At 48.1% G+C, this 12,163-nt stretch overlaps 1 protein-coding gene across 1 annotated transcript; it reads right to left on the reverse strand.

Annotated features, from left to right (window-relative positions):
• Positions 1 to 15: 15 nt before the first annotated feature.
• TOR2A (torsin family 2 member A) lies at positions 16 to 8,861 on the reverse strand. Its single transcript, XM_060270507.1, has 5 exons — positions 8,668 to 8,861; positions 7,935 to 8,200; positions 4,513 to 4,688; positions 1,976 to 2,103; positions 16 to 1,139 (listed from the first exon to the last, which is right to left on the reverse strand). The coding sequence occupies exons 1-5, from the start codon at positions 8,819 to 8,821 to the stop codon at positions 895 to 897; spliced, it is 969 nt and encodes a 322-aa protein (XP_060126490.1). The 5' UTR covers positions 8,822 to 8,861; the 3' UTR covers positions 16 to 894.
• Between the last annotated feature and the right edge of the window lie 3,302 nt (positions 8,862 to 12,163).

Genomic DNA, 12,163 nt, shown 5'->3' on the forward strand with positions numbered 1-12,163 from the left:
GCGTTATTGGCCGAGGGAGACGGTGTACAGCTTCCGGGTCGTGTGGCCAGCATGACAAAGCCGCTTCTGGCAAACCAGAGCAGCACATGGAAACGCCGTTTACCTTCCCGCTGTAGTGGCATCTATTTATCCACTTGCACTTTGATGTGCTTTTGAACTGCTAGGTTGGCAGGAGCTGGGACCGAGCAACGGGAGCTCACTCCGTCGTGGGGATTCGAACCGCCAACCTTCTGATCAGCAAGCCCTAGGCTCTGTGGGCTTCTCAGGCACTTTTGAAGGAAAATCCAGTTTGTTCTTGTGTACAAAAGGAGGCACTGGAAGAACATCTCTCCCCACAGCCCCACTGTCAACAGTGCCTGGTGTCACTTATATTGCCACTGTCAGCACGTAATCACAATAAAGCAAATCAAGATGCTTCCAGTAGGACTGTGGCTTCTGGCGCATTGGTACAATCACAGTGTGTCTTAAAATGGTATGAGAGGTAAGATTTTTAGATGCCAAAGAAAACTGATCAAATTGTGCTGTATTAGGGAATCTAAAAATATGATCATTGCCCCTTTTTCTTTTAAGAAAAAGTCTATATAAGACAAGTGATATGAGAGCAGCCAGGATTCCCTTCCTTTTTTTTTTTACAATCTATTTTTATTAATTTTCCAATACCAGGATTCCCTTCCAGTACACCACACTCTATTCCTTTGTTCTCAGGAGTCCACAGCACAAAGCTCGAGGCAAAGTATAAAGTGCTTTTGGGTTTCCTGGTCAAGTCAGCATTGCTGTTTGTGTCTATGCTCTGGAAAGTCTCTTCCTTGATCCTAAAGCCATTCAGGATAATAATTGGTGAGGTAGTCTTTGTGCTGAGCCTTTAAAACCCCAAAATTGTCTCCAGCAAAGTCTTCAAAGGAAGAAAGGGACACGTGAAGCCACCGTTTTGCAGCCTGTGGTTGAGAACACTTTCTCCTCTGCTGGAAAGTAAGGGATGCTGTCAGCAGTTGCCTGGATGACATCTGGCTGTGGCTCTAGGTCTAGGCTGGCAAGCTCATTGGCCACACACAGTTTCACATGGTGCTGCTTCAAAGGCAGGAAAGGCACGAGGAAATCAATAAGGTGCTGGTCGATTATCCCAGACTTCCAAAATCCATCTGCAGGAGAGAGAGAAATCAGGTTTTTATGCAACAAACCCTGGTTAAGTAGGGGAAAGGCCTGTACTCTTGAAGGAAGGGGCCAGTAGTGCATCACATATGTTTGAACTGGACCACTGAATCCCACCCCTGGGGGAGGAGAGAGAGATTTTTGCAAAACAAATATCTGGCTGAGGTTGTTATTTCCTTCCAGGTAATATGGGCCACAGTGCCTTTGTGTGGCTCCTCCTTCCTCAGCAAGAGTTTTACTGCCCACATTTTGTGTGAAAAGCTCAATGATCCCGTTGCTGTGGCATGGTTCTCTCACCCAAGGCCACTGAAGGAGGGAAAGGGTATTTCACCCACAAAAGGGTCACCACTATAAAATGACAGTAGTTTTTAAAATGCCATGTGGGCAGGTGGTCCCAAACACTTCTGTCTGTGTTTGCCTCCACAAATTCCTGGTGGGGCTTGGAGTAAACTCAGTTTGTGGGGAAGCAGGTATGTTGAGGGGAGAAGTGTGGGAGGAAGAGTTTAGTACTTCTCTCCCTTTTCATATTGTTAAACTATGGAATTCACTCCCACAAAAATATAGTAATGGCCACCAACTTAGATGGCTTTAAAAGAGGGCAAGACAAATTCATAGAGGATAAGGCTATTGGCCACTATGGCAGCTGTATGTCTTTGAATATCAGTTACTGGGAATCACATACGGGGAGAGTTGCACTAAGGTCCTGTTTGCGGGCTTCCCACTGTGGCAGCTGGCTGACCACGGGGAGAACAGAATGGTAGATCAGATGGGTCTCTGACCTGATCAGGGCTGTTCTTATGTTTCCTGTTTCTCAAATGATACTCACTTTGGGGTTTTTCAAAAGCAGCTTTGAAAACTGATGCTTCCAGATCTTTGTGGCTGATCTCCTCACGGTCTTTATGGGCCCTCCAGAGGTCCAAGGTCATTTGATTTATCTGCTCCCCACCAGCATTGCTATCAGAGAACAGACAGGATGCAAGAGAAAAGATGCCTTGTGAGAACACACACTTCATTCATAAGGATGTGCTTCACTGCTTTAACAACAATACTGTATTTATCACCTGCTCCTATATCAGGTTTGGGGAACTGTGGCTCTCCAGATGTTGCCAGACTCCAACTCCTATCAATAGGGATGGGAGGAATTGTAGTTCAGCACATCCGGGGGGAGTGGGGCTCAGGTTCCCAATCCTTGTCCCTACACCATCCTGCCACTTCCCCAAGATCAGAAGGAGAGGCCTTTCTCTTCCTTGCCTAGGCTGGAAGCACACCTGGGTGGGATAAGAGACAGCCTTTTCAGTTGCTGCACCCAGATCATGGAACATCTTGCCCCCTGTGAAGTCTGGTTGGCACCTCCCTTACTTTTAATTCCTGCTCGGCAGGGGGTTGGACTGGATGGCCCTTGTGGTCTCTTCCAACTCTACGATTCTCTGATTATAATTTTTGCTGGTTACTGAGGACATTTTTATAACGACAGGCTTAATTGGATAGGTAAACAATGTTTTCTTGAAATTGATTTTTTGTTATATGTGCTAAGGTGCTCTGAGTAGTGTACATAAGACATAGAAATTTTCTAATAAATAAATATAAAATATGCACTTATCAGTCCCATAGATTACAGTTCTGAACCTGCTTACCTGAAAGTAAGCTCCACTGAACTGAAACAGACCTACTTCACAATGGGCAAGTATAGGATTATGCTGTTAGAGCTGGCTGTTTTCATTTAGAATCAGATTTTAAAGAAAGCAAAATCAACTGAAGTTTATGCACAGGCAATGGTGCTACCAGGGCAGGACTTTGGGACAGGCATCTGGGGTCAGGCCTAGCTGAATGAGCAGAAAGGCAGACAAAGACAACAGAGCTAGGCTTACCACATTTTGAAAACACTTAGCATCCAAAGAGTCTATAGGATCATTAAGTCAAATATTATCTTACTGCACTACAGCTGGGGTCTTTCTTTCACAACTTTCAGGCAGAAAATATAATTTGGGGATGGAAGAGGAGGGATCGGTTTTCAGATGGTAAGCAATTCCTTACTGGATAATTTCCCACTAAGTCCAATATGGAAGGGCTGTATTTCAGGGGCAGAGCACCAGCCTTGCCTGCAGAAGGTCCCAGGACCAATCCCCAGCATCTCCAGTAAGGGCTGGGAAAGAGCTCCTCACTGGAACCCTAGAAAGCTGCTGCCAGGCAGTGTAGGCATTACTGAGTGAAATGGGTCAATGGTCCGGCTCTGTATACCGTGTTTCTCATAATATAAGACACGTCTTATATTAATTTTTACTCAAGAAAATAAGCCTGTGGCTTATATTCGGGGGTGTCTTATTTTTTAAAAAATTACCTCTTCCTGCTGCGGCTCGGCGCCCAGAACTGGCTGCTGCGCACTTTGTTGGCACTTCAGCAGGGCACGCTGCTGGGTCCTGCCGGGTTGGGGCTCCAAGCTGTGCGTGCTGCAGCTCTTGCTGCGTCCCGCCGCCGGCTTGGAGCTTGGCAAAGCGCGCGCTGCTGCCTTTGCCAGCTCCCGCTTCGTTGGGGCTTGGCAAAGTGCGCGCTTTGCCGAGCCCCGACTGAGCGGGAACCAGCAAAGCCAGCAGCCCGCCGCCGGCTTGGAGCTCGAGCTGGCAAAGGGTGGGCTTCCCGCCATGTAGTGCTGCTCCCATCCGGAGGAGGCTGCCATGGGTGCCGAGGCCCCGCCTCCTCTTCCTCCTCCTTCCCTGTGTCCTTGTCTCGGCTCTGGCTGAGCTGGAAGAGACGGCAGGAGAGCAGCACAGCGCGAGCTCAGCGCGCGCCAGGGAAGGAGGAGCCAGGCCGGGCGGAGCTGCCGCGCTGCAATACACGAGGAGCCGGAACACGCACCGCTTCCTCCTCCTTCCCAGCTCCCACCAGCGTATCCTCTGTCCCGCCACAGCCGCCCGGCCTGCCTGTCTGCCCGCCCTCCGGCTTCCCCACGCCAGAGGCTCCTCCTCGCCCTCCGGCTCCGACTGCGCTCCCTCTCGCGCTCCCGGTTGCCTCCTTGACTGGGTCCCTGCTTGCAGCTGCTGGCGCCGCTGCCCTCTTCCTCCTCCTGTCTCTCGCCTGGGCATGTCGTCCCGTTTTCCCTCTCAGAAGGTTCTTGCTGTCGGCCGCTGCCTGCTCCTTCCTCGCTTCCCGAAACCGCCCTTTCAGACCTTTGCCGGGTCCCGCTGGGTTGGGACTTGGCGTGGCGTGCCCTGCCATACCAGCATGTCTTATTTTTGGGGTATGCCTTATATTTTGCCAGGTCTTGAAAATCCTGCCATGCCTTATTTTGTAGGGATGTCTTAAAATATGAGAAACACGGTAAGGCAACCTCCTGCCTTTCATATCTGCTGTTTAATCAGTGTCTACCTAATAAAAACGAAGATGGCTTTCCTGTAGTTTGTTCCAAACACAACCCAGGAAGGTCCCAAGAATGGGATAATCACATCGATCAAGCCTGGGTGCATTGTATCCATATCGTCGAAGAGAAACAGTGATCGGCCACAGCGTGTCAGATTCCCCTGGATCCAGTTCTTCAGATCGTTCTGGGAGAAGATAGAGAAAAAAAATACTCATCCAATACACAAACAGCATGACCATGTAAGGAAAAAGAGATCACTTCAAACGGCAAGGCCTTTTACACACACTTTTCAGAAACGTTTAGAATATCCTTAGAGGTTGCAGGATGTTGTTTTTTGACTACCACAAGGCCCATATTTAACCAGGTGGTAGCAGTGTGGTATGGTGAGAGGTCAGGAGATCCCAGCACCCTTTGTCCAATCTGCACAGACTAGGCTGAGTATTTCTATAAACCCAGGTAGGCGGAACCTGCAGCTTTCTGGATGGTGTTGGGACTCATAACCTGCTTCTATCCCTGACCATAGTCCATGCTGGCTGGGGCTGGAGATAACTGGATGCCAACATCATCTGAAGGGCCAGAGGTCCTTCATCTTCTGAGGCCCTCTTTCATGCCCCCCCCTCCTCGAGTGGGTGGCAACACAAGAACTGGCCTCTGCAGTGGCTCCTTTTCTGTGGAATGCACTCCCCAGGGAAGTTTGCCTTCATTATACACCTCTAGGCGTCAGGCAAAAATATTCCTTTTTAACCAGGCCTTTAGTTGATCCAATTTACAACCTATCCCCTTTAAAAAATATGGGGGGGGGCTATTGGGTTGTTTTTATTTTTATTGGGTATTTTGTGGTTTTACATCTTGATTTTATTTTGTGACCCGTGGGTATAGAGCGGAATATAAATTCAATCAACAACAAGAACAGGCAGCTTCTTATGTTTATGATTACCTCTCCCAGCCTCTGCCAACCTCTACTTTAAGAATGGCAAAGGAAGTCCTGCTGTGGCCCAAGGGGCTATGATATAAGGAATGGCCTTCTCTGTTGTGATGCCATGCATTTGGAAATTTGGTTTTCCCCTCCCCAATGACTTCTAAATAAAATAAAATAAAAATAAATATTTCTCCAAGCCCTTGGCCAACTGTTGGAATGCAGAATTTCTGCTCAGTGTCATGATGACGACAGCTCCACCCTTGTCCGCCTCTTTAATTATAATGTCTGGGTTGTTCCTGGGATTTTCTATGGCTGAGAAAATCTCAGGAACAACCCAGACATTATAATTAAAGAGGTGGACAAGGGTGGAGCTGTCATCATCATGAACAAAACTGATTACACCCAGGAGGCCCACAGACAACATTCCAATACTGCCTTTTACATGAAATTGGACTCAGACCCCACACAAGCATACAAAAAAGAACTGAACAAGATTGTCAAGGAGCTACCCTACACATCCAAGAACAGATCCTCACAAACACACCAGCGGAACCTCGGCCAGGAACTTTCTATCTTCTACCTAAAATACACAAACCAGGAAATCCAGGACACCCCATCATCTCAGGTATTGGCACCATTACAGTGGGTGTTTCCGGCTATATGGACTCTGTTCTGAAACCATATGCTATCAGTGCTCCCAGCTACGTACGTGACACCACAGATTTTCTGAGGAAAATACAATCTTTGAACAATCTTCCTAACAATACTATACTAGCCACTATGGATGTGGAATCTCTATACACCAACATCCCACACAATGATGGTTTACAAGCCATAAGGAATACCATTTCAGATAAAACCACAGTGGACTTTGCTACCAAACTCTGCCACTTTGTCCTTACCCACAACCACTTCAAATTTGGTGATGACCTGTTCCTCCAGATCAGCGGCACAGCCATGGGCACCCGCATGGCCCCACAGTATGCCAACATCTTCATGGCAGATTTAGAACAACGTTTCCTAGACTCCTACCAACTCAAACCTCTCTTGTACCTACGATACATTGACGATATTTTTATTATCTGGACACATGGACAACAGACCCTGGAAACCTTCCACCAGACATTCAATGACTTTCACCCCACCATCAACCTAACAATGAACCAATCTATGCAAGAAATACATTTTTTGGACACTACTATAAAAATACAGGATGGACGTATAGACACCACCTTATACAGAAAACCAACTGACCGACAAACATATCTACATGCCTCTAGCTACCATCCCAAACATACCATTGTATACAGCCAGGCCCTACGTTACAACCACATCTGTTCCAACTCTACAGACAGAGAATCTCACCTAAGAGATCTACAGCAAACCTTTTTAGAACTAAAATATCCACCTGATGAAGATAAACAACAGATCAACAGAGCCAGACTGATACCTAGAGAGAACCTGCTGCAAGACAGACCCAAAAAAGAAAATAACAGAACACCACTAGTTATCACATACAGCTCCCAAGTTAAAACAGTACAACGCATCATCAGAGATCTACAGCCTCTCCTGGACAATGACAGCTCCCTTTCTCAAGCTCTGGGAGGAAGACCTTTCATTGCCTACAGACAGCCACCCAATCTTAAACAACTCCTCACCCACAATAATACAACCACCAGACTTAACATGGACACTGGTACCAGAGCCTGCAATAAACCCAGATGCCAACTTTGCTGCCACATACACCCGGACAACATCATTACTGGCCCCAACAACATCCAACATACCATCTCAGGACTATTTAATTGTGTATGCCATCAAATGCCAACAGTGCCCTTCAGCTCTCTATATTGGACAAACAGGCCAAACCCTACGCCAAAGGATAAATGGACATAAATCTGACATCAGGAACCATAAGACAGAGAAACCAGTAGGAGAACACTTCAATCTCCCAGGACATTCTATACAAGATCTCAAAGCAGCTGTTTTATTACAGAGAAATTTCAGGAACAGACTGGAAAGAGAAATTGCTGAATTGGAAATCATTACCAAGCTTAAAACCATGGAACCACCTGGGATGAATAGAGACATCGGATTCTTATCTCATTATGCATGATCAAGCTTTCTTTAGCGCCTCAGCCCTTGCTCCCCCCCCCTCCCCCAGGACTAATTGCAGTCATCAGCAGCCGTTGATCTGACACTTCTGTTTCCAGTGTATCTGAAGAAGTGTGCATGCACACGAAAGCTCATACCAATGACAAACTTAGTTGGTCTCTAAGGTGCTACTGAAGGAATTTTTTTATTTTGCTTCAACAGGATACAGTTAGGTTTAGCAAATGAATCAGGTCACAAAAGGTGACAAAGCAACAGATTAGGTCAGGCTACACAACTGCTCACTGAAGCCTCCAGACTAAGTGTGTCCTGCTGCATTTTTAAAAAAGGGACCTGTGTGGCGAATTCCGCACAGGAAAACAAAGCCTGCAACTTGGTGCTGAAAGGCAGCATCCTTACCTTGTACTGCTCGATGTGTTCTGCATGGGGGAAGTGAACTGCTGGGGAGAAGTGGTGGACATATGGGCTGTGAAGCCCAGTGCGAAAGAGGTAGTGGACCAGCAGAGATCCAACGAAGGTTTTCCCCGTGCCGGTCGAGCCGTGGAAGGACATCACCAGGGGCTTCTCAGGGCTGTGGTTGTGCACAAACCCCCTCAGGCCTTTCATGAGAAGCTGCCTTACCAAGGGCTGCCCGACCAGGTTCAGGGCCAAGTCGCATTCTAGACCTGGGATGAATCAAGAGGTTTAGTGGGGAGGGCATTCTTCTTTTTGCACTGCTTTCAAAAAACATGCATGTCTCATCCCCCCCACCCCCAGAACTGCACCTGAGGGGTGGGTGGGTAATATGGGGACAGGTATTGTGGGGGGCTCCAACCCCCAACCCTTCCTGGCCCTGGGGCCAAGATCTGCCCTCACAACAACCCTTGGAGGAAGGTGCATATGGTACAGCAGGCATAGGCAACCGTGGCTCTCCAGATGTTTTGGAACTACAACTCCCATGATCCCTAGCTAACAGGGCCAGTGGTCAGGGATCATGGGAGTTGTAGTTCCAAAACATCTGGAGGGCCAAGGTTGCCTATGCCTGTGGTACAGGATTAGGAGTGGCGCAGTGGGAACCAGAACTTCTGCCAACCCCGGCCACGCTCCCCCTGAGCGCTCGCGCCTGCGCACTCTCCCTCCTCTCCCCTCTCACCTGCCAGGTCGGGCCGGAAGTCGCACTCGCAAGAGCCCGAGAAGCTGCAGTGCCAGGAGCTCAGGTCCCAGGGGGCGCTCGAGCCCACCAACCCCAGCAGAGGGTGGAGGAGGAGCCAGAAGGGCAGCGCCAGGCGCGCCCCTCCCCGCTCCATAGCGCTGCCCAGGAGTCGCGCCGCACCTGCCGCCGCCGCCGCCGCCGCTACCGCGGCCGATCTGGCTCCCAGCATGCCCCGGGGCCCAAGCGGGAGGGCGGGGCGCAGCTCCGTAACTGGGCAAGGTTCTCTTCTGACGCTACGGAAGGGGTGGGGCCTGATGGGCGCGCGGGGCTGCGGAGGGGCGGGGCTTGGGTGACCGGTGGTTAGGAGGGGAGGGCTCACCTCGAGATGGGGTTTTGGCGGGAAAGACGCTGAGGGGGGCGGGGAAAACGGCGCTTTATTGACACCTGGGTTTTTTTTAGGATACTGTAATTTTTAAAGTTGGGAAGTGTGTATGAGAATAATGCTGTAGTCGAAACAAAAGGAAAATAAAATAGAAAAATTTCTTCCACTAGCACCTTAAAGGTAAACGGTAAAGGGACCCCTGACCATTAGGTCCAGTCGTGTCCGACTCTGGGCGGCGCTCATCTCGCATTATTGGCCGAGGGAGCTGGCGTCCAGCTTCTGGGTCATGTGGCCAGCATGACTAAGCCGCTTCTGGCGAACCGGAGCAGCACACAGAAACATTGTTTACTTTCCTGCTGGAGCGGTTCCTATTTATCTACTTGCACTTTGACGTGCTTTCGAACTGCTAGGTTGGCAGGAGCTGGGACCAAGCAACGGGAGCTCACCCCGTGACCAGCTAAGTTTGTCATTGAGTGCACACGAAAGCTCATACCAATGACAAACTTAGTTGGTCTCTAAGGTGCTACTGAAGGAATTTTTTTATTTTGCTTCAACAGGATACAGTTAGGTTTAGCAAATGAATCAGGTCACAAAAGGTGACAAAGCAACAGATTAGGTCAGGCTACACAACTGCTCACTGAAGCCTCCAGACTAAGTGTGTCCTGCTGCATTTTTAAAAAAGGGACCTGTGTGGCGAATTCCGCACAGGAAAACAAAGCCTGCAACTTGGTGCTGAAAGGCAGCATCCTTACCTTGTACTGCTCGATGTGTTCTGCATGGGGGAAGTGAACTGCTGGGGAGAAGTGGTGGACATATGGGCTGTGAAGCCCAGTGCGAAAGAGGTAGTGGACCAGCAGAGATCCAACGAAGGTTTTCCCCGTGCCGGTCGAGCCGTGGAAGGACATCACCAGGGGCTTCTCAGGGCTGTGGTTGTGCACAAACCCCCTCAGGCCTTTCATGAGAAGCTGCCTTACCAAGGGCTGCCCGACCAGGTTCAGGGCCAAGTCGCATTCTAGGAAGGAATTTTTCTATTTTATTTTTATTTTGAAGTGGGAAGTGTAACTGGAAAGGAAACAGTACCTTATACAAAGTCGGACCATTGGTCCTCTGACGGTTAGTGGCTTTCAAAGGTTTTTAAGCAGATTTTTTTCCCCTTTCTCTGTGGGGTGGCAGGAATCCTTCTGTGCACTGTGCTTTTCACTGCCCCTTTGGTGTCTTCTGAGGTTGGCAGCTGCTGCCCTTGCTCCTCTGGCCCAGAATCGGTGTCCCACGTGATTGTGTGGAAGCAATTTGCAGCTCACGACTGTCCTTCTTCTGAGACTCGCCTTCCTCCCCTGTGCGACCTTCCTCCCCCCCCAGGTGCTCCCCACCTGTCTGTGTTGTGGTTCCGCTCAGCTCCATTGAGAAACTGCACCTTTGCCTGGAGCTGCTGTCACTTCTCTTCCAGCAAGGCAACCAGTTTGCATTTGCTACAAATGTACATTTGCATCTTCTCTGGCAAAAAGACAAACATGGCAAAGGTGTTGCAGATCAGCTCCTGTCTCTTGCTATCATGTCAAAAGCAGACTTGAAGTTTATAAAAGCTGTGTAAAGTGCCGCACCAGCAGGATAATATTTTTCTGATGCTGTAAAACTAATCCCTGATCAATGGATGAGCAGCCAGACCTAAAACTTGCCTGCTCTTCCTCCAGGAAATTTTCTTCCTCCATCTAACTAGAAAGTTTATCTAAAAGATGGCTAGCATACAACTTACTGATGATTTGTCTAGAATTCCCTTTTTTTGTAAATTGGGACAACAATTGCTAGCCCCCAGTCTAGAGCACAGTCAGTATGATCAATACATGTGAACAGGACAGCAAAAACTGGTGCCCACCATTCCAAGTTTGACTTTAGTAATTCGAGGGGTGGGGGTGGGGTATGTAATTACTACCTGGGGACTTTCTTTTCCCTAGATTTGACCCCAAACTCCACCCTTAAATCTAAATAATTTCCTTCATGTTCACAACAGCTAGTTATTGCCTAGCGATTGAAGGAAACCTCCAATATACCAATAGAGTAGAGGCTTGAGTTAATAATATCTGGAACATTGCTCTATCTCAGAATGCCTCACATACCATTGGCGACTAATCAAGGGGATCTCCAAAAAAGATACCTTTGATACAATCTGGTCTCCCTTTTTCTTTTTTTATTGAAGAGGAACAGGATATTTTAATGCCAGCATCATCACAGAGGTGTCATTGAAAATGTTAGCTTTCCCCCCGGTTTCTTTTTCAAAAAACAGCCTTCCTGTTTGTTAAGTCTGGCACCAGAGGTCCTTCTCCAAACAGGCTTAATAAAATGTAGGCTTAATAGGACTTCCGCTTGGATCGCTGTAGAAGATGGCTGAAAATACCATCTCTCCGGTTCCCATGGGGTAATTTACGAGGCTGTAAATGGGAGTACGCAGCCTCCTGAAGTCTTCCCGGGGGGGGGGGGGGCGCTACGGGAATAGCAGTCTCATCTGCAGATGCCCACCACCAGCTTCGACTTCAGAAGGAAGGAGGAGCTGGGGGCACTGGGTGGAAAGCCCCCATGGGAGTTTGGATCTCCTGGACGCTGATTCTACTAGCGAAAACAGGCTCCATGATTTAAGAGAAAGATTGGATATAAGTCGTGGGCATGCTTCAGACAAGGAAAGAAGATTTATTCTGCTAAGCTCAGCCACTGAGAAAACAAATGATAACAGAGGAATGTACACAAGAGCAAGAAATGGTATGTGAAAGAGCGGAAGGGGAGAGCGAGAACTTTATAACTCTGCTTTACTGTGCTTTACAATTTACTTAACTAAACTCCCTCCTGAAGAGCTGTAAACAACATTTACAAAGCGAGCGAGATCAGAAAGTGGGAAATTTATTGAATTAATATGGTTTCTTAAATATATAAACTGTGTGAATTGAAAATATAAATAATCAAAGTATGTATTCTTAGATTTGCTTGGAATGTGGTTAAAGATTCCCTAAAACATGGACATCAAAGAGAAGCAATCTCATTAGCGGCTGGAAACTTGTCAAGAAACTTCTGAGATATGACGCAGTTACAATTTAGATTCCACCATATTGGAGATAAAGCTGGCTA

This window comes from Zootoca vivipara, chromosome Z (genome assembly GCF_963506605.1).
Source record: "Zootoca vivipara chromosome Z, rZooViv1.1, whole genome shotgun sequence".
Lineage (NCBI taxonomy): Eukaryota > Metazoa > Chordata > Lepidosauria > Squamata > Lacertidae > Zootoca > Zootoca vivipara.

Excerpts from the sequence above, each read along its gene's own strand:
- TOR2A (XM_060270507.1), bottom strand. The coding sequence starts at position 8,821 with ATGGAGCGGGGAGGGGCGCGCCTGGCGCTGCCCTTCTGGCTCCTCCTC. Across the intron at positions 8,201-8,667 it reads CTTCCGGCCCGACCTGGCAG|GTCTAGAATGCGACTTGGCC; the intron begins GTGAGAGGGGAG and ends GATTCATCCCAG. Across the intron at positions 4,689-7,934 it reads AACACATCGAGCAGTACAAG|AACGATCTGAAGAACTGGAT; the intron begins GTAAGGATGCTG and ends ATCTTCTCCCAG.